Source organism: Tinamus guttatus, unplaced genomic scaffold (genome assembly GCF_059628265.1).
Source record: "Tinamus guttatus ecotype Peru unplaced genomic scaffold, ASM5962826v1 Tinamus_guttatus_pri_ptg000716l, whole genome shotgun sequence".
NCBI classification, from domain to species: Eukaryota; Metazoa; Chordata; class Aves; order Tinamiformes; family Tinamidae; genus Tinamus; species Tinamus guttatus.
In genome coordinates, this window is record NW_028289250.1 from 3,314,113 (window position 1) to 3,337,253 (window position 23,141).

Genomic DNA, 23,141 nt, shown 5'->3' on the forward strand with positions numbered 1-23,141 from the left:
CACTTCCTCCAGGCCAAGCCCGGAGAACTCTCCGAGCTGCTGCACGCACCCTTCGCGCTGAGTGACGCGCGCACCGCACTCAATGGAGCCCGGGCTCTCAGGGGGGCTGCAGCACCTCCAGTGAACGACGGAGCAGCCGTTTGCGGCAGCCCGTGCACGTGCAACGCGCGATCCCGCAGCCCCAGCTCCCTGCGCGTGTTTCAGGCCCCCCTCCATCCCTCCCAGGGCTCGCTCTAGAAACACCCCCGCGCCCCGACATGGCGGCTCCCCCTTCCCGCGGCCGCCGGAAGCGGCGCCGGGGCCCCCTGGCGGCGGCGCGGCCACACGGGCGCTCTCCCCGCCGCTCGTGTCGTGTTGTGTCGCGCCGGGTCGCGCCGCGGCCGCCTTCATGCTCTTCCGCTTCGGCGTGGTGCTGCCCGCGCGGGCGGCGGCGGCGGGCGCCGTGCTCTGCGTGGCCGGCTCGCGGCCCGAGCTGGGCCAGTGGGACCCGCAGCGCGCCGTGCCCATGGCGCCCGCGCGGCCCGCCGCGGCGCTGCCCGCGCAGGAGCCCGCGCTCTGGCTGGCCGAGGTGGCGCTGCCCGACGAGGAGGCCACCGGCCCCTTCTGGTACAAGTTCCTGCGGCGGCAGGGCGGACACGTCGTCTGGGAAGGTAACGGACGGCCGGGGGCGCCGGCGCCTCCCTCGTCCGGCCGCGCCTCGCAGAGCGCCGGGCCCCGGGGCGGGAGCCGCCGTCCCGGGGCGTGCGGGGAGCGGCGCCGCCGTCACTGCGCGTGCGCGGCGCGGAGCGGCGCGGCGGCGGTGGCCGTTGGGCGAGCGTGGAGGGGGCCGCGCTCGCGGCTTGGGAGCGGCTCTTGGAAACTCCCTTTTTTTCCCTTTTCTCTTTTTTTCCACAGAGTGCCAGAGTGGCCTTTTAGGGCTGGTAAACTGTAAGTTTTGCCATAAGACTTGCCAGAGTATTGGAACAGAACTGTTAGACCTCTAGGCTGTTGGAGCTCTTGGTATCTGTGAGCGACCCCAGTTGTTCATCCTGCTCTGTGCCGTGAAACTTCAGTCGGTTTCCGTGAACTGTTTTAGGATACTTACATATCTTAAATAAAGGAAAGCGTGCTTCCAGTTGTGTTCTGAACCAAACCAAGCTCGAAATTTACCTCTTGTCACCGAGAAAGGGTCAGACTTGGTGAAAGCAGGACAGGTCAGAGAATTCCCTTAAAAAAAAAAAATCTGAAAGAGTTTTCCGATCCATATACAGGGAGCAGTTGCATTTCATCCGTTATAAAGATGCATGCAGTATTTTTTTCATAACATAGACTAAAACATGGACGTTGTTATAGTTGTTGTATTTTTATTTCTACAGTGACAACAGGATATATGTATATTAACTTTCATGAGCACATTATTTACCCTATGAAGCACACACTAGGAATTGTTAAAATAGAGTATGCTGTTTGTTTTAGCTGCTAAATAAAGCAATGTTTTTCTTTTGCAGAAATGCATGAAAAGTGAATCTATGAAATAAAAATCTTTGAATCTTTTTAAGGAAGCAGAATTGAGTCTTTTTTGAAGGATCCAAGTTCTACATAAAACTTTGATGATAACAGTACATGAGGAGGCTTTCAGCACACAGAATATAGTAATTTAAAAGTTCCAAGCTTTAAAGAGTCTGCAACTGTGATATTATGGTTACTATGAAGTTTGGAAATAATGGTATCAAGGTGTTTACTCATTCTCGGGGATGCTTTTAATGATGTAGTTTACTGAATAATAAACTAAATTTATTACTGTTGGGTACAGTTTTAATATGTGTGCAATTTTATTCTTGTCTTGGTGAATGTTCAGCAGTCTGAGCCCAGTGCTTGACTAGAAAGCTAGAAAACAAAGTGGAATATCCACCAACTGCAGATGATACTGCTTATATCAATAATTTTAATGCTCTTTTTCATGTAGATCAAGAAATTTTTGTGTTTGAAAACACAACTGCTTTTCTTTAGAAGAAAAGAACAAAACTTTTGTGGAAAATAAATGCTATGCATTGGATGTTTACTGCCCTATAGATTAAGAATGTGCTTGGGAGACGTTTAACAGTTAGGAAAACATCTGCAATTTTGAAGAACGTGGTCGTGAAGGATAGTGGAAAGTGCAAAATGTTCCTTGCTCCAAACTTGAGCTGAGACAGGCATATTCAACTGGAGGGAGTCCTGTCTAATTGTGGGTGAAGATGTGAGATAACATAGATCATGATGACATGCTGTATTTAAGAAAATTACTAATTTTCGTAAGTATACTTTAAGGGAGATTTTTACCAATAATGTATGTTATTTTTATATTATATTTAACATTTAAAAAATATAAACTTAGTTGATCCTCAAAGCAATCCAGTGGAATGGCAAAATTGGGAATAGGAAATCAGACTGGGTGTTGCCTCGTTGGGATAAAAGTGTCAAACTCAGGGTCCAGGATTCCCTGGCTTTTGAGTTCCAGCAGCTGGTCTGGTAAAAAGAACACTTCACGCCAAGGTCTGGCCTGCAGGAGATTTCCTGACCTGTTGCCTGAGTTTTGTAGGAACTAGTCTGCTTCTCCAACAGGATAAGATGGGAGAGAAAATCTTGTACCTCTGAATGAGCGAGTTTTTACATCTGCTGTTGCAGACTCTGTTCCACAGTTATGATCATGATCTGCATCTAGTGGCTGCCACTTAAAGCTCTTGGGCCACATTTATAGGAACAACATTACTGAGGCAGAAGAGCCCAAGTAGTGCTCTTTATTTCTCTCTTCAGGAATGTTTTTTCACATATCCAGTGTGAGCTCAGCTCAGAAGTCTGTTATCAGGTGGATTTTGAGCCCCTGGAAAATGGTCATAATGTTAAGCTTCAAAATTTGGGAATGTTCCACCTATTATAAAATATAAAGAAATGTATCTGTTTTTTGTTGTGTTTTTTTTTTTCCTTCTCCAAAGCAACTGTATGCTTTATGTCTTTGTAGTCTTGTGTGGCTACTGTCAAAACTAAGTAAATACAAGGGGGAACTTATGTTTGAACTCACTTTTCTTAATTTTTGCTTGGACTTTAATCTAGGCCTTTTTTCCTTTATACACATGATGTAGTGTGTAAGTATGTAATGCGCCATAGATACTGTACAAGACATTGCATGAAGGAACAGGGGATACTATAGGTATGCCTTAAACTGCATTTTGAAATGATACAATACAGTACAAGTGACAAGTTACAAGAAAGTTGCACCTGAAAATTTCTGAGAAGCGAAAAATGCACTGCAAAGCAAATCTAAGGTGTTATTTTAAAATGCTTCCCTACTTTTATATAAGCTCATGTTCCTGTCACTTAACTTGGTTTGGTGGAGTTGGTGCTTGGCAGATGATGCAGCAGGGCCAGCTGAAGCTGAGAAGCACGGTCAACCTGCCTGCTAGTAATTTGCACATGTGAGCATAGCTTTGTTCCTTAAGAAAATAATGATGAATTTGGTGGAGAGGAGAGAAAAGAAATTGTATTTTGTCTATGTTCATATGTCACTTATTTGCCGTAGTTCTTCAGGGACCCAAAACAAACAACAGTTCAGTTTAAAAATGGCCATGTTACACAGCCTGTGGATTAGTTTGTTTTAGTACATCCTTGCATCGTTGCTGTTCCTGCTCATGTGAACTCACCAGTTATAATTGAGGCCTTCTGCTGGGTAATGTGTGCCTCTGAAGATAGTTCAAAAAGGCTGGTAAATTTATGTGATACTACGGTTCATAATGCTGTGATATAATTAGTGGGAATATTAGCAGAAGTTAAATTTGTTTGTGACTTTCAAGCATCTTGAGCACTAATTAGATGAAAACATGGGTGATACCAAAGCACATGAAAACTTTCAGAACTTTCAGCTCTAGTAATAATTGATGCAGACACAACACATCTTGCTGTACGGTTCTAGCTTTCCTCTGTAGTTTTAATGCAGTTGCCCAGGACTGGCAACTTTCTGCTTCTCTTCCCACTATGAGGGGAAAAGAAAAAAGCAGCCGTGTGACTGTGGACTACTTTGTTTTAGTCGAGAAGAGTGTTTTGCCTCTTTCCTTTTTTTTCCATGCAAACAGGGAAGGAAAGAACTAGGACCTTTAACTGCTGTCCTTCTACAGATAAGTAGTGAGAGTCTCTGCTTTTTGTGCTTACACAGCCACTCTGCAGGAGCTCTTGAATGGGACAGGGGTGCTGCAGCTTCTTTGGAAAGCCTGCAGATTTGTGTCGCTGATTTTGGTGTTCATTTCTAGCTGGACAGTTTTCATGTGAGTTGCCTCCCCCACACATTTATTGGTGCAAGCTCCACTGTTTGAATTGTACAAATATGTCCCTCAGCCAGCCAGCCTACAGGTTTTTGTGTCCAGGTGACTCTGTAGTCTGTCTAAACTTTGTCTTTGGCCGTTCACTTTCTGTATGAAGTGCTTCCAGAAATCATTTTACAGGTGACTTCCTTTATTGTGAGCAATTAAACAGATGAAGAGTAATCAGAAAAGATGAAGAGTATCAGGAAATGTGCTTCGATATATATCCACCTAGAGACCATCTTTTGATGGTCAATTGGATATCCTTGTCCTCTTTGGGCAAGAGGGTGCCCATAGTTCCTCCCTGCTTTTTATTCTTTGCCATTCTTTCTGCTACTTGTTTCCTGGAGGACCTTGTTCCTGGATCTGTCCCCTCAGGGTTCGGTGCTGGGTGGGTCCAGTTAGTGGGTCTGGGGCAGGGCCCACAGCGTCACAGTACAACTCGTGTCACAGTGTCGCAGCAGGTGGGTCTGGTGGGATGTTCCTGGAAGCAGCAGAACTCTTTCACAGCAGCTGTTCTTGGGCAGAGGAAGGACATTCTCTTTTTAGCAAGTAAGGATTTATTTAGTTTGAATATGGCATCATGTCTGCAGTGATAACTGTGATGTATCTGCCTTCTGAGGCCTAAATGGTCACACTTCTTGGCCTCACCTCTGTAGAGCAAGACTGGCACAATTTTTTCCTTTAAGGGTGAAGATGTTTTAAAAGCAATGTGGGAAGTTAATACCTTGGTGCCATTTGAATAGGAAAAAATAAAACTGAACAGAAAATATTGTGGGCTGAGCTATAACAGGAAAAGCAATGTGTATCTTTGGGGATAATTGTAAAGAAGTTCAGCTGGATGCATCACGATATTTCTGTCATTATGATGCGCCTTTTATGCCTTTCCCAAAGCTAATGTACTGGTCCCCAAATTAGATAGCAGTGCTGTTTAGAAAAAAAAGAAAAAAAAAGGAGAGGATCTGTGCCTCTGTTTAGTCCTTTTAACTGCAATCCTTAGTGATATTCCCCGCTAGGTGTCACCATTTTACTTGTGGAAAGTTGCTGTTTCTGAAGCTTTTGCAACCACTTAAAAATTTCATCAATATTTAGTGTAATTTGTTTCACTTCTGAAGATAGATGTTGCTTGCTTTTCCAGTGCCAATCTTCTTTTTAAGTACGTAACGTTTAGGTGGAAGCATGAAGTGTAATTGCATGTTGATATTTGAATAATTGTGTATAATACGCATTTTGGTAGTGCAGGCCTATTGCTTCCTGGAAAATGCTGGATGCCTTAATATCTTTCAGACGCAATGAAACTTTTGATTATAAATCGAAGGGATCTACCGCCCGGTAAGTCCTTAGTGAATGTGGAGAATCTGTATTTACAAGTATAATAGCTCCTGCTGTGCTGCTCTTCAAACCCCTCAAGATATATACTTAACATGGATTATTGGGAACAAGTTTTTCACTACTTCCTACCCATATGTCAGCATTAACCAACTTAACGAGAAGACTGCTGGAGATCTGTAAAACTGAAGAGGTGCCTGTGAAACTGCAAAATTAGAAGAATAAAAATAAGCCTTTGATTTTGATCGTATGTGTCGTCCCCTCCAGCAGGAATAATCGGGGGCTGTATCTAACTGCTGTGAGAGCATGATTAAGACATTTGTGCTTCTAATGATAGCATTACATGTGTTTTTCCCGTCCCCCACTTCATTCCTTGCAGTTACTTCACCATTTCAAGCAATAGCAGCATGCAGTGTGGACCAAGAATTTATTCTCAGTGGTGGGAGGCACTGAGCACTAATAAATAAAGTAGCTGGGATGACTGGTTATTTTTCCGTGGTTGGTGTTTTGCTGTAGTTTTTTTCCTGCCTGTAGTTTAGTAGCCTCCGCTGGCATGGTGGGAAGTAACAATCAGTAATATACAATACAATGCCACAGAGAGACAGTATTTTTTTTTTATCATCTGTTCATCTATCATCTGCATCTCCTTTATTCTTCACCATTTGTCTGAGAAGTGTCTCTGTTTTCATCAGCTTAATTTCCTTTGAGTTGCTTTTCTCTGGCCTAACCTATGTCATTAGACTGGACATTTGGCTAAAAGCTCTCAGAAGAGAGGCAGCTTCCTCGAGAAACACCTATGCTGCAGCAGACCTAGAGAAAGAAATAAAACAGGTGTTTTTGAAAGCTGGCTGCTTTTGAAGATCTTATATTCTCAACTCTGATGGTTAAAAAAGGAAACAAAACAAAACAAAATCTTTTTTGAGTTACTGCATCAAATGTTGAATGGAGACTTTCCAGTAAGTCTGGGATAATTTAAAAATATCTAGAAAAAGAATACTGCTAGGAGTACACTAATAGACGAGAAGCTAAAAATTTTGAATGCACACTGGATTTTAATAGACTTAAAAGTTACTTCCTTGATAATATATCAGCTTGACAAAATGAGAACTCGAAACAGTCACCTTGAAGACTGACAAAAAGCACATCTGCAAGTGTGTTTTTCAAAGAGTCTCTTTTTTTCTTAGATGTCTGTTTTGGTCTGGCAAATGCAAGGAAACGTTTTAGAAAACCAAACCAACCACACGTAAGAAATTAGTGAACTAAGTGAAGAACTAAAATATTTGTCAATCTACCTAAGAAAGCCAGCTACTGCTTTCCGATTGTGTGTGAAAGACAGTTTAGAGGCAACAGAGAAGTAGCATTAAAAAGTAATCATATTTTTATTAGGCATATGTGTAAGGATTAGTTCATGACATACAGGATTCAAATGTGTCATTTGATGGTATTTGTCAGAGGTGTGGAAGCAAAGTTCAACTCCTCAAGGACTTAGTTGGCTCAGGCTTCAGAAAGGTAGGACTCTACTCTGGAATTCTGTGACAGACTCAGCCTGCCAAAATATCTGTCCTAGCTAAATTCAAGTGAGAGAAGTTCAACCTCCCATATCTCTTATTTCTGATCAATCAATAGCAATTCCTTGACTGGGGCAAAGCCTATTTCAAGGCATCAGAGATTGAATTTCGCTCTTAACAGGCAGCAGGGAGACTTTCATGGCAGAATTTGATGTAAATTTCAATATTGTAGGTGTGGTGGTGGAAGTCTGATTACAACATCTGATAATAACGTCATGCAGTAACACAGTAAATAATCAAAATAGACCTTGGGGCTTTTTCATTTAGTATAACTAGTAAAGAGAACAAAGGTAGCAAATAGCCTCATCTTTCAAAACCATCCTTTAGGGAATTTTTTGTTTTGGTTTTTGCTTTTCTTATGCTATTACAAGCAAACAAGCAAACCTTATCTAGTTCTTTACCTCCCCCTCACCCTCAAAGTGTTTATATTTCTTAGGGGATTATTAAGCTTTTCCAGGGGTCAGATGTTCATTTTTCTGTTAAAGGACCTAGTTCAATATTTCAAATGCAAGTATTTATAATAGTTCTACATACTTAAAGCCTGATTCAACATGGATAAGACCTACTGGGTCCATGGGAAATTGATGACAAGGATTATAAGAATGAGCATGATTTGAAAGCAAGAAGCTGCTTTTGTCTGACTGCTCTGTTTGAATTTTTAGATTGCTACTGTAGCTACTGTGCATATTCAGTGATTTAAGTAGCCCTGTGGTTTTCCAGAACTAACGGTGGTTTAAAACATGCACCATGCCCCTGTTGGGCTTTGCAGGTTTGGAAGAGGCAGGCCTGTGGCTTGGACTCTGGCTAAGGCAGGAATGCCGTGTAGGGCATCTCTGCAGCCCCTCTGCATGCACCGTGTGACAATGAGTTTATAGTTGGCAAGGTGTCGGCTTAAACTTTACTGTTTTCTTTTATCTCTGCAGTACAGCTGTAATAAAATAGTTACTGAAGGCCTTTCTTTGCATTCTGTTCCTGCATGTGGTTAGTTCAAATTTCAGATGGTCATCTTGTTCGTGCTTATCTTCTTCCAGTCCTTGATCACTGGATAATCTTTTTCTCGCTTGTATCTGCATCTGTTTGTTTTGTTCTTGTGTCAATCTTTTGCCAGTACCATTTTCAGTTGCATGGAGGTGTTTGGTTGTAAACTTGTTTGTTTGCTCAGCCCCCTTACTTAGTCCGGTACTTTGATCATTCTTTGTTCGCATCAAACTGGAGACCATGTGTGCAATCACGCAGATTTTGGGAGAGCACTGTGTGTGAAGTTTGAACTGTAAGTAGGGCTGCTGATTACTTTATTCTTGAACAATTCCTTAGATCTGTAGGCTCTGCTGACCAGCTATCAGAAGCAGGAAGGGCGGAAAGGAGATTACAAAAGCAAAGGGACTTTATAATTTAACCTATAGAAACCTAAATTTCCCTTTCAGAGATAAGCATTTTTGCTGTGAAGAGTTACAAAAATGGATTTTAAACAAAATAGTTCTGGAGCTCATTGAGTGGAAAGGAGTGCTATGCTGTCATTTAGAGTAGGCCCTGTAACTCTTGTAAACTCTTCCAGGTTCCTTTTGTTCTTTAAGCACGGATGTCACATGCCTGATTAGTAAGATATAAAGATGATCCAGGGTTGTTCAGATATTTACTGATATTTACTATTTTTATGGCTGAGTTTTACATATTTTCAAATGAGTTTTGTGTTTGTTTCCTTAAAATAAATAATTAAACCAACATTTTTCCACTTGGAAAAAATCAGTAAAAACAAGATCAAGAAAAATATTAATTTAAAAGTGGTCTGTGCTGTAAAACATGTCCTTCAAGCTGTGTATTGCCCTTTCTCAAAGTGCATCTGTGCTTGCTTTCTTTTCCCCAAAGATGAGTGAGTGAGTGGAAAATAGATTTAATTTTCTTTGCTTTACTACTGGCTGTAGGAGGGGAAAAGCTGAACTGTTGAAATACTGCTAAAACTCCCCCAAATCTCTAAGGCTACACAATATTTTCTTGAGTATAGAAAAATAAAATTCAGCAAGGGCATGCTTAAAGCTGTTTGCCTTCTAGCAAATCCACGTCTAGAGCACCCAATGCTGGAGACAAGGTCTTCTCATAGTCACGTCTGTATGTATGGTATGTGTGTAGGACTGGCAAGTGGTGCAGACTTTGGTGCTGGTAAAGACGTGGTGTGTACATGTAGTCCTGGGACCATAATGGGGCAGTCGCTCCCTGTGCTATGTCCCTCAGGGATGTAGATGTACCCTGATTGATGGACACAGTTGCCCAGCACAGTCAGGCTGGTGTTCCCACCTGGCTGATGAGGCCTTTTGGAGCTTCAGATGCAAAAATGGGACTGAAGGGGCAGTCAGGAAATGAATAACCTTTAATTTGGTTATTCTTTGATCACTACCCGTAGCTAGTACCCTGCCCAGCTCACTGTCTTGCTAATCGAGTCATGCAGATTCGGAATCTACCTCATCTGCAACTGCAGGGTGAGCATGAAATCAACATTGCATTCAGTGTACAGAGGGGTACCAGGTTGTTGTGGGTGCCATCCTGTTGGAGAGGTGCTTACTTTGCAGTTCTGGTGTTTATTTTGTTGTTGGCACAAACTCCTGCTGCACTTCTGAGAAGTCCTGTGCCACCTCTTCTGAATCTGAGAGTGATGAAAGCCCCAAGGAGCCAACAGAGATGATGCAGCTGCGGTGACACCAAGATGGGTGACCAAGACAGTGAGGCTGGCACAGCTTGCCCTGGACAAAGGAAAATCAGGACTTTATAGAGTCAGGGAGTAGAAAGTGAAGGGTTATTCCATGAAGAGTTTCTGCTCATCACCCAAACTGTGGCCATCTTAACAGTGTGCATTCTGCACAATGCAGGGATGTAATCGAATGTATAGCAAAGTAGTATTAGTGGTGCCAGTTGGTTTCTGCTCAAAGCATAGTTCATGATCAGTTAACTTGAATGAAAGCTGATTTTGTTGGCTGATTTTTATTTTTGATTAACCCATTCTGGAAGACACAAGTTATGGGAGTTGAACGTTTTAGAGTAGCTGTAAAGTATAGAGGAATTCTACGTCGCTCCTCCACACTTGCCATGTGATTCCGTATATCTGAAACTGTTTCTTGCACTATCATTTTATAGAATTCAAAAAATTACAGTTTACCTGTGACAAAATGTGTTAGCAAAAGCTAGCACTTTTTTTTTTTTTTCTTCACCTCTTTGTTAAATGCATCTTATGAAGCAAGCTTGTGGTAAGAATTACCTGTGAAGGAACCACTATATTTTGGATACTATCCTGGTAGTGCTGGGAACCCAATAATTTTTGGTGATTCCCTTTCTTTATAACTCTTGAAGAGGGGATAGAGAATTCAGTGCCCTAAACAGTTCAATATCTTTTTTTTTTTTCCTGTGAGTTTTCTGAATTAGTTTTTCTTAGGTATGGTAGCCCTCTTCTCTTCTTGTGAAATCATAATGCTGTATTTATTTTTTTATTTGCATATGCTGTGTTGCAGAGATGTCAATAACAGATGTGTTAATTCATAAATCTGTATGTAATGTAAACAGGAGTAAAGGGTTGTGTTACTATCATGAAAAAATGCTGTAAATGCAGGTTTCTACCATTCACCTGAGTATTAAAAGCAAAATGGGAGCATACTTTCTGATTTTTTTTTATGACCGAGCTATAGCAGGAATGTGAAGCTGAGTGGTGCAGAAAAGTGAGCAGTGATAAATAGCGAATGGAGAAAGATGTTTTTAAGCATGAAGTTTGAGAGGGAATGAATGAAGCAAATGCCTAGTGGCGTTTTAGTCTTGACCTCAGATTCATGGGTGGTTGTGGATCCATTGCTGTAGGAAATGAACGATGGTGAAAGTGAAAAGATTCTCAAGCAAGGAGGTTGATAGCGTTTGAAAAGGTGAAAGAAAAGAAAGGGGGAGAAAAGGCATAAGAATTAAGGCCAAAAAAGTAGAAAGAAAAGGAGGGTGGGCAATAAAATTGGTGAACGATAGAAGCACATGTACCTCAGGAATAATTTGCGGATGGGAAAGTCAGGGCACTATAGTGGTGGCAGTTCCCCAGGGCTGTTACCAGCAGTAAGCGAAGAGAGAAGAGGGGCAGTGTTGGTGAAAGGAGCAGGAGCAGGAGCAAGAGCAGGGGCAGCTGCTTGTGCTCACCACAAGAGGAACCGGGAGGCAAGACACCAGCGAGCAGGAGCTCAGGAGGGCAGAGGTGGAGATGATACGAGAGTCTCCATGAGGGGAAAGGGACAGAGAAGCACCCAGGAGGGTTGCCAGAGCTGCTGAAGAAGTCAGCTAATAACTGCATTCTAAAAGAGCTCGTGGTATTTTGGGTGGCGAGTGATACTCATTTCCGTGATGGCTATGGAACGTGTTTTATACGTGAGAAAAATGAGTCATGTCAAAGACGATAGAGTCCGTTAGCTCCTGAGCGTTACTGCAGACGGTTGTCAGAGTGTGAAATGCGGAAGGCAAGATGTAAAATTTGGGGCTCGAAGGATTTTGCTGAATTTAGGAAGTCGAGCTGTCATGCAGGTAAATGCAGGTGGTAGACAATGTGGCAGATGTACTACCAAACAATTTCTCTCTATTTAAATTCAGACATAGAGAACTATGCAAAGCATTTTCATGTAACTTAAAAGCCTTTTTTAAACAGCTCTGTTCTGACTGGTGAGAATATTTTAACTGAAATCAAGCTCTAAATTTCTTATTTTTTAAATCTGGAATAATTCTTAATGGAAATACTGAAGAAATAACAGTGGAAAAATGACATCACAAATAAAAAATGAGTAAATCAGTGCCAAGTTTAAATTAGATCCTCCAGCCTTACTGATACTACTAAAACTTTATTAAATAAAAGACTAAGTCTTTATTAAAGAAGTAATAGTGACTTTAACTTTATTCTTTATTTCTTGAAATAAAAAGGAGCGAGGTTAAGTAATAAGTAATAACTTAAAAAGAAGGTAAAAGGATGTATAAAATCAGCAATGCTAATCATTGTGTTTTAAGATGCACTCTTGTACATAATGTCATAATCATTTTTTCTCCTTTTTTTTACTCTATTTGTGAATGTACACTGCTGTCTTCAAATATTATGGTTTAAAAGAGGTAAGAAAAATATAACCAATTTCAAACATGAAATAAAAATATAACAATATAATTTGAAGCTTCAGGATATATTACTGATTTTATTCATTTTATTTATCCAAAATACCTTTGCATAAGGTACATAATGGTTCAGCTACACATGGTTCAGAGGCATAGCATACATATTAATTTTTAATAAATATTTTAAATAATATTTAATATTTATGCCACATTTTATTCAAATATTTATATGTAATAGTTAATAGTTCATATTTAATAATATCATCAATTAATTGTTAATAATACTTATTAAAACAAATGTAATCCTTCACAATTAGTATAAAAAGTGCTCCATGTCACCTGGAAACAGGAAGATGGCTTGAGCTCTTATGTGATAGTCTTATTCTCTAACAGCTCCTAAAAGGCTCTTTAGACAGTAAATATCCCTAAATGTCATGCTTGGAAGCCAGGCCTAGATTTACATGCAGGGTGAAATGGAAGCTATTCCTTCAGGCATAATTTTACTCAGAAATGTTCTAGCATCATTAATAATGTATAAATGTAACAGGTTTACATTAAATCAAGCCGTAGACTAGGTCACTTCTAATCTGTACAATAATTCCTACATGGCAGTAAGTATTACCCTATTTAAAAATGTGTTTGGTGGGGAGCGAATGAATATGCATGAAAATAACATTTTTTGAAGCCAGAAAACATTTTGATTACTGACATGACCCAATTCAGTTCAGATTGCTTATTATGGCAGGGTGTTTAAATTTGGCTGCCTTGTTTGCACTAAATGCTCACACTATTGCTATAAAGAAGATGTAAAGGTAGTAGATATTAAATACCAGAAGACTGTGGGGAACAAAAATGTATTTTAGCGAAAGCCATTGTAGGTAGTAGTGGTCCCGTAGGATTGCAGCTGTAACAGTCTCCTCCTGTCTATCTTTGGGTGACTTTTTCTGTGTGTGAAGAGACTCTGTAAGCAGGACACATGCATCTCATGAGCATACAAGGGACAGGTAGGATTTGGCGAGCTGCTATTCTAGTCATTAATGCGATTGCTGTCCCCAGTAAGACACTCAGAGAGTCTTGGCTGCGACACACTTGTTAGTCAGGTGAAGATCTGAAACAGACCTTAGTTCCTGCTCCGTTACTATCTTCCGTCTGCCTATTTTTCTCCATTAGGATTTTATACCTTTCTGTGGTAGTGTTTTTCCTCTTGAATCCTTCATCTGGTAACAATTCAAGTCTCATCACCACTACCTCTGTTTGCAGTTCTACCTTTCTTATGTTGCAGGGTTGTATTCTGTGTGTTTTCCCGAGGTCTTTCTCAGAGCTTAGCGGTTTCCTTGGGAGTCTGAGGCAAGGTTGTGCAGCTGTGCTGGATCAGAGCTAGGATTGGATCTCAGAAGGATGACAGCTGGAAGGCAGGAAGCAGAAATGTGTAACCATAAGATCGAATATCATCAGAGGGTGAACCAGGAACTTAAATGAAATTAATTATTCTTGAAATTATAAGTGCTGCTATTCATGGTTTGTGAATCTTGTATGGCTTTAATATGCCTTCAAAATAATTTCCAGTAGTTGGTTTTAGTGCTGAATGTTTATTTTGTGGCAGGGGGGTTCTCTTCCAACTATTTCAGCTGTTGATGTGTTCTGAGAAATGCAGTCTAAACAGATAGCGGCCACCATTTAAGGCAAGGGCATTAAATACTAAGTTTACATCTCCTACAAATCTTTCAAAGCTTTTCTGGAGTCACAGCCTGCACTCGTCTTTTCTTCTGTTCTAGGAAATGGGCCCCATCATGATCGAAGCAGTGTTTATGACCAGAGCAATGTAGTAGATGGAGTTTACTGCCTCCCAATATCACACTGGATTGAAGTCTCTGGACATACTGATGAGATGAAGCATACAACCGACTTCTATTTTAATATTGCAGGACATCAAGCTATCCATTACTCCAGGTAAAAGAAAGAAGTCCAAGCGTTCAGACAGAAATTCTGTATTGACATGATATCCACAGGTTTGGGCTCTGAATTGAGAGTGGGAGCATGTACAAAACAGCCCTTTCAGAACAAAAATTGAATGCCTCTTTGTAGTTAAACATCATTTTTGGCAGTAAAAAGGAGACATTCTTAGTTCAATGATACGGTCAGCTTGTGAAAAGCTGTGTTAAATGGCATCACCTCCAAAAATGCCTATCAGTAATTTATGGGTAAATTTTATGAGACACTGTTATTTTCAAATGCTTGTCCACATACACACATTAATATGCATAAGTATAATACACATATTCCCATGTATTTGGGATTATTTTGTTGAGGAATATATTTTGGGGAAACAAAAAGGATGTATCCCGGAAAGCTAAGATGTGATGTTATTGCTTGTGTGTGGTAGCAGCAACTGCTATGAGTAACAGCTGTTAAAGGTGATTTGTTGCATAAAATACAGTGTATGCAAGCCCTTTAAAAATGCTAAACTTTAGTCCTAAAAAGTTTATACCTCCTTGCGGTTCAGTGGAATCCAGTTTGATTCCCAGACAACAGCTGCCTGTTGTCCTGTTGTGCCTAAAAGGCTCCCAAGAACTTTTTTTTTTCTTTTTTTTTCTTTTGTGTGTGTGTGTGTGTGTGATTATTGCTCGCCTTTGACGTACTGGGCTCAAGAAGTGCTGCTAGACCCACTCGTGTTCTTTGAGGGAAAGGAGTGCACTTGGTTCTCTAAGAGCAGATGTCGACTTCTACTGCTTGTGCTGAAAGGAAGTGCGAAGTACCTGTGTGCTACCTCCCCAGTGAAGTATCCTGGTCTGAATTAGAGCCAGGGATGCTTAAAGGGAAGGTGATAAGCCTCATTTGGTGCTGCACATAAAGCACAGATTGTGCTTACAGGCAGTGGTCTCAGTGCTGGTCATTAGCAGTGTGGCACTTGGGGACCATTTGTAACTTTTGCTTGTCCCCAGTTGTGGACATGGCTGCATCACAGCTGGCAATGCTGATATGCCATGTGTAGCTCATACTGGTTAATGATCCCAGCGGAATACCCCTTTCTTGAAAAAGGCAAATTCTCTCTTCCTTCCAGTGGATTATAGCTTTCCTTTGGGTGATTTCCTCTGGAATGGTGTTTCAGCTACTCCATGCTCACAGACTTGATTTCTCTTTCTGTTCTTCTCTCTGAACAGCCAAACGATGTAGAAGCAGAGTTTTCTTCTTCTCATCATTTTTGCTATATGAGGGAAAGATTTTCTTCTCTTGGTATCTTTCCAAATATAGCAGATTCATAAACACTGTTAGGCCCTATGCCTTTATACCTTGTCCCTGGCATTTATATACTAGCTATTTAATATGCCTGACAGACTCTACTGTTAGCTGTGTCTTAAGTATCCATTTCAAGTACTCTATCAGAGAGAAGATCTTGTTTACTCCAAAGCAGAATCATCAGTCCCAAATAATCTTCAGCTGAGAAAGGAGGAAAAAAAATAAAAGGCCAACTGTCAGAGACTATTTAAGCACAAAAGGATAACCTGTCTTCATTTTTGAGGCAGCAGTGATCCATTTAATACTGTCTTATCGGCATGGGTATATGTTTCCAAGATCAGGTAAAGAACTGCACATTCCACTTAATATTTGAGGGATTTTTTTTCTGAATTATGTAATAATATACTAAGTGTTTTTTTTTTTTTTATTCCTGAATAAGGGCCTCCTCCTCTTTTCCCTTCTTACATATATATAACTTACTACAAGGCAGCCTTAAAGTTGTATGTGCATCTTCACTGGGTAGTTCTTATTTCTTTAAGCTATATTAAGTGAACAGGCCTATAACAGTGCTGTTGCATAATTATTTTTAGTACTTCGAAGTTATGCAGGCTTAAATGACTTTTTGATTATTAACACTTGTGCAGATTCATCACTTCACTGGTTATAATAAAGCAGCCAAAGCCTACTGGCTAGGTGTTTGTTTGTTTGTTTGGTTTTTTTTTTTTTTTTTTTTTTTTGGCAAAACAGCTGACGAAAATGCCTTTATTTTGTATTGATTCTACAGTGGAGAATGCCATTCCTACAAAAAAAAAAAGATCAAAAAACAACCAGTCCTTGTGTGTTTAGAGTTAACTGTATAATCTAATCTGTCACAACAACTAGAAACACTTGTTCCTAGTTTCACTACTACCATATTTCTTCATTAAGTATTTTTGTAAATTTTATATGGGTTTTAGCAGTATGAGAAGAATCTACTTCCTCTTGGTGCCCCAGATCATTCTGAATAATGGTCAAGTTGACAGAAATGCTTCGAGAGATCAGATTTTAAATTTATTTAACTTACCAGTCAATTTTTATTTAAATTTGTATCTAAACAGCTCCTTTATGTTCATCTTTTATGCTGTATATTTTAAAGAAATATATTTGAATTCATTTTTTTAAGTATGAAATGTAAGTCACTCTCAGCTACAGTCATGGCTGTTATCTCCATAGTATTGCTTATTAGTAATTCACTTGTTTTGGACATGACACATATCGCTGAAATCTCATTCAGGAAAAAAGTAACAGTTTTCCTGTTACAAATTATAGCAATAAGGTGCCTTCAAATTGCAGGAGTATTCATTTAGGACACAATCATTTTCCAAAGAAAATAAGAGTTACTGCCTTCTTTCCTGGGGCAGGAAGACTTCAGAAAATCTGTATATTTGGGTCGCTTCAGTTCTGCTTCAGCTCCATCTGTGAAAGGTGGAATTTAGTAATTCCAGGGTGTTATAAGCCGTAATATTAACATAAAAACTTCAGCAATTCTCAGAAAAAGAGCATTACGTAAGGACAGAGAGGGGATGATAACTGAAATTACAAAATCTTTACATAATATGTTTGAGACATTGACCCTTTATGACAGAATTAGGTACTGCAGGAAGGGATATCACTGAGAAGAAAGGACATTTAGTTAGAGGTTACCATTTTCAGATTTAAATCCATATTTACCACCCTGCTCAGATCTGAGACTCAGTTCCCACAGCTTTTGCCGACTCATTTGAGAATGATGTATGACCATCACCTTTTAATTTTAGGATATATATTTAAATGTCCTTTATCGTGTCTGAACTTTAATAATCCATGTTTCAAATTTACAGCTTTCGTAACTATCATTTCATTCATTGTACATACTTTTTGTGAATCTATCTCCAAATTCTGATAAAAAAAATACTTGTAATGCTTTGCAAAGCAACACAGCTGTGGGAAAATAAACTGGATTCTGTAAGAAATTTCCTCAGACTGGCAGGCTGTAAATTTCCTCAGACTGACTGATAAGAGCCAGCCAATCTGTAGTTGAAGTATTTTTAATGCTGGTGAACCTTTTTTTTTTCTTTTACATTGAAAACCGAATATGCTTTTTTTTTAAAAAATACAATAGCGAAGTTGCTACGTGAGAGTAACTCATTGATGTTAACAGTTTTTGAATATATATTTTTTGTAGTGCAATTTACTGGTTAAAAATTTCAAGATTATAGAATGTTTGGGATGTTCCAGTTACCAGATGTAATCCAAGAAATGGGCTACTTGGCTAATGTGTTCCTATCACCAGTTTTTAGGTCCCTGAGTTTTCCCATAGGATAAAACAAAAGATGAGAGAAAAGAAACCCTTGTGCTTGGCAGTACTAGGTAATTTGTTTTCTTCTTGATTGTTGGAAATCAAACTCAATTTATGATGTAGTCTTTTTGAGTGCTTTGAAGCAATTTTCCTACTCTCACTGGCAATTTCTCTACTCTCATTGCATCATGCAGGCACTGGCAGCTCAGCATCCTCGTCCTCATGCCCTGTCTTGGTACTGGTTTTGTTCGTGACAATCTGTGTTTCCCACGTTGTTCAAGCCATGGGTTGGGCTGTGTGGTCAAGGGGGAGCTCTGAGGCTGTGCCTGTGTTAGGAAGTCCTGCAGCTCAACCCGAGTAAGTCTGCACAGCAGAACATCTAAGGACTTGCTGTGAAATGTACTATTTGCATTTCAGTGTGTTTTACTAGCTCTAGGCTGTTCACAGGGTCTGAAAGTTTGTTAGTGGCCAAGGTGGCACAGGGGAGTTTCCAGAATGTGTCTTAGTTGAGCTTTATCTGAAAGTAATGTGTTTTGTTCATTCTTAAACTGCTCTGAAACGTGAGGTGAAGTGTCATAGTGGAAATGATTAGGAGATTCACATCAAATTTGCACTTCTGATATGTACTAAAATGCTAGTGTAGAAACAACATAAGGGAGTGAGGAGTAATCCAGGGCATTATCCAGCTGCTTGTTGCTTACCCTTTGAGGCACTAAAGCTTGATGGAGAATTCTTTTGATGAACACTGAGTTACCTCTTGTCTGTATTAATTTTCCTGTGAAGAAAACGAATGTTTACTTGATTGACATGCATTTTTAATTGGGGTAAAAAACAAGAGTATGGTTGGATATATTTTACCTGGGAATCACTGGGGAGGAGTGTGATTTCTGCCAACTTAATTGAAAAACAGCGGTGGCTGCTGGAATGTTGAAACAATGTTGGGATTGGGTGATTTTTTTTTTTTTTTTTTTAAGACATCTATGGTAGAACTTAGTCTGAGATTAAGACCACTAAATGTGGATGTCTGTATTTAGCAATTCAAGTAACTGGCAACTAGGTGTCTACTTTAGAGTGAACAGAATTGGTTTCCAAACTCCACTGACTTACTTTAATGAGACCTCTTATTGATTTATAGTGATAGTTTAAAAATCCAGTGCTCTAGTTGCTTGAATGTTGATGTTTAGTGTCATTTGAATGTTCCAGAAACTCTTGTCTAATCTTCAGCTGCTGCATTACAAGAATTGGTCTCTTACAGCTCTTAGCTCACATCTGTGAACCACATACAGATGTTATAGGACATCTCAGGCATCAGTGGAAAGTTGCACTCAAGCAGTGCATAGAGCATTGCTGGGCCTGAAGACACCCCTTTGTAGCTACTCAAAGCTGGGTGTCTTCTTGATTTTGTATCCTATTCTTAGTCTATATTGATGGAAAATTTCCATCTCAGTTCAAAAAGAAGTCAGAATTATCTTTGAATTATGCACTTGAAAAAAAAAATTGAGAGGTTTTATTTTCAGTCCTTTAGCTCGCATTGACTTTGTCTTCTGACTTACTGGTTTTAATTCAAAAATAAAATAAAATGTCCTTTGGTATGAAGTGTCATTCAGGCATAATTTTCTTATTACTGAATTACAAAAAGAGCTTTAGAGGGGAAACTCACACAGACACACACAAAACCCTACTATGCAGTGAACTGTGCTACTCTACTAGAAAGCTGAACTGATACTTTATGCCTACATTATAATTTAAGAAAAGAGGTGATGATGTCTAGTGGGATTACCACAAATAATATGAAAAGTTGAGAGCCAGCTTTCCCTGTGCTTAAAGAGGACTTGTGGCAAGAATATCAGAGAAAAGAATAAGAAATAACGAGCTCCAGAAAAAGTGTCTTCCATTGTATTCCAGTAAAATAATCCTCATTAAAAATATAAAACATCAGTAGGAGTTTGTCCCCTGATTTCAGTGGATGTCAGTACTTGGGAATCTTAACTGTAAAAGCAGTTTTATACATTAAATAGTCAAAATATTCTAAACCATATTGTATGATGTTTATCACATGAAACGGGTCATTTGACCACTTGCTTGAATTTTGTTTCATTATACTGAGCGGCAGTCTTAAATTAATCTAAATTTGATCTCATATTTATTTACCAACGGAATAACCTCTTGCAGTGTTTTTGTAAAACTGCATTTTTCTATCGCTGTATATCTTTCATTTTGGTCTCGCCCCTTCTGGTGAGCAGATAACGCCTTGAGTTATCACCCTCACCTGAAACTGCAAAATGTTTTATCCTCTGCTAGGGAGGAAAGACACTTCAAATCAGTATAAGAAGTTTTTTGTTGTTGTTGTTTTGTTATTTTTTTTTCAATTTAACGTCTTCAAAATTAGGAATGTGCAGGTCTGCTTGTGTGATGGACTAGGAGCAAGAGTGGGTAGACAACCTTTATGTTATAAACTCAGAAGTTTATTTCTTTCCAAAGTCCCTGTTTTTTTTACATTTATTTATTTTGAGTGTTTGCCTGTATTGGGTAGCAGATGCGTTTTTCTTCTACATTTGTTGCTGATCCAAACTAAATATTTCCCTTTCATGAACTCTCCACATTGTGCCCTCTCAACGAATGACCATCCTGCAGTGCTAAGCTGAAGGTAAATCCATTCAGACGAAGGAAAGGAAAAGATAAGTTCTGCTGCCAACAATATGCTTTCCTCTGTCTCTCCTCTTTAAACTTGAAAACTGGTGCTGCTATTCCACATTTGGTGATTTTTTTTTTGACATGAAAAATATGGCACCTACATGGGATACCTAAATCTATGATACCCTGCTTAGGTTAAAAAAATCAATTTAATGAATTTTGCACAGAAATACATAATTTGTGTGTGTCAGCAGTTGATCACAGATGTGACTGTAGTAAAGTGTAGAGGTATTCTGATTGTAAAATAGCCCTATTTAAACAAAACATGCCAAGTTACCACAGCAGCCCTGGCATTTGAAGATTGTTTGCCTGTATTTGATGGAGTAGATAACTTTTGCATTTAGCGAGGAGAGACTCCTGCATGCAGACTGGCAGTCACCACCCGATAATTTGGAAGGAGTGGGAGAAGCCAACTGTGACCACCGCTTCACTGGCACATGCAAAATGTTGTCCCAGTTGTCATTGCTGTTGGAAGGATTTGCCAGAGGAGATTGCTGAAGGGCCAGTTTTGGAGTGCGTTGAGCTGGTCGAGTCCCTCGGTGTAGCAGGGCACTTTCACAGGCCTGGGGTAAGGATATGCGCTTTACCAGGCAGAGAAGATTGCTGTCCTCTCCCTGTCCTCGCAAGAATGGGAAATGCCTAACTGGAATTTGTAATTTCCTCACCTCTTCAATTCTGCCCTATGCCCCTGCTTGTTCGCTTGTGCTAGACCTCATAGAGCAGTGCCAATAAATGAATGTCTAGCCCTTGCTGATGCCTCTTCAATGTAGCTCAGTGATGTGCATGCATCGCCAACAAATATACTTGCAGTTGGTTTTGCTAAGTAGGAATCTGTTGGAAGCTTAGAATAATAATAGTAATAAAGCCCTATTGTTCTGTATTACAAAAAAATTGGTCTATTTTAACTCTTTCAAAGTAATAGTATAGATGATGCTTTATGTGTAACTGATACGAACCTACATCCTGAACATCACAGAAGCCATTGTCACTCTGTAATACAGTGAATAAACTGAATCGGGCGAAGTCTCTTTTTGATCATTTTGTTTTCTGAGTATAGACAAATATTAGTCGTCAAAGTAGCTCTAGAGTACCTCACTATGCCCTACCATCTGGGCATGAGAAAGGAGCTTGAGATGGGAATTCTTAGCTATTTCTTAATCAGATTTTTCATAAGTGCCATAATAACAAAGCAAATCTAGCATCAGAACAGATGCCATAAATTTTGCATCTGTTTGCATTTTGCAAGTAAGTGATCAGATTTTTGCATGATTGTCATCAGTTTTTGAACTCCCATTAGTACTTCTACCTGCAGAAACTCCCGTCTTAGGTCTGATGAATGGCCTCTCTCCAGCAGGCTGTCCGGTACACTGCAGTGTCTGAGGGACACCAAATAGTGTCTAGACATGAGGATGACACTGTTGAAGTAATGGCTGACTCACGGTAGATTATCTCTGTAAATGTGATAAAATTGAGGGGGAATGAGTTTGGCAGTCATTGGCACTAAAAACTGTAGCGAACTTGTGTGTGCTATCAATACTTTCAGCTAAATTTCAAATAGCAGACAACATTAATGTTCACCAGCTTTTCCAAGAATTTTTTTCCTCTTTCTATAGAGTTACAATGTATGTGGTCATCATTATTGATAAGTTAATTTTGATCTGCTATTTTATAGTCTAAATAGCATAACATTTTAGAAATGTTTTAATATGCAATTTTTACATTGGTTGAAATTATAGAGCAGCTAGAATAACTCTAGCCCAATCAGAATACACACACACATACACAGATATGTGGATTTCACTTCTGATGGGAACCAGACTATTTCTGATTAGTGATAGAACATTTTCACAGTTTAGAAATTACTGAATTTGGCAAAATAGTGTCTAGCGCTCATCTACGCTGAAAAGCAATTTAATTATTTCTTGTTTGCTAGCTTTCCTTGCTCTCCTCCTCTTCATAAGGGTAAGCAAGTCTGTGAAGTTCTTTCTGTTTCTCACCCCTGCATGGAAAAATAAATAAATGTTTCAGATGTACAACATCTGAAAAAATGGGTTATTCCTAAATATGTTCTGAATCATATTCAGAATTAATGTCAAAGCATATCAGCTGAGAACCAGTCAGCTTCCAAACTTTGATGGCTAGGGAGGTGCTATGAATATGCATCAACTTCCAGATATTGTTGCTAGAAACCCTAAAGACTGAGATCCCCTAGGCAAAAGAGAGCAAAGCTCTTAATATACTTTCATCTTGGAAGTTAATAGAATTTCATGTCACAAGGATGGGATGAGCTTTTTGAGTTCTGTGTGGTGCCACTGCTGAATTGCCAGCATATGTGTGGCAGCCATGGCAAAATGAGACCACAGCAAGAATCCTGATGCTTGTAATGTTGTACAAGGCTCTAAATGGCAGCATTTTTAGGATATGACCTTCCTCTGGAAACTAAGTAATTTATATATAAATTGAATGTGCCTCCATATGCTTCTGATCAGCTGAGTGAATTTTACTTTTGTTTTTTATATATATTTATTATCAATCTGAATATGGTTATTATGTAGGGTAGTGTTTGTTTTCTTC

The 23,141-nt window shown here is 39.6% G+C and overlaps 1 protein-coding gene across 1 annotated transcript in view; it reads left to right on the plus strand.

Annotated features, from left to right (window-relative positions):
* The first annotated feature begins 365 nt into the window (after nt 1–365).
* EPM2A (EPM2A glucan phosphatase, laforin) overlaps nt 366–23,141 on the plus strand; it is a 40,164-nt gene continuing 17,388 nt past the window's right edge. Inside the window, exons 1-2 of the mRNA XM_088537052.1 lie at nt 366–650; nt 14,095–14,269. Coding sequence (XP_088393178.1) covers nt 389–650; nt 14,095–14,269 — 437 coding nt within the window. The 5' untranslated portion in view covers nt 366–388. The remainder of the gene's footprint in view (nt 651–14,094; nt 14,270–23,141) is intronic.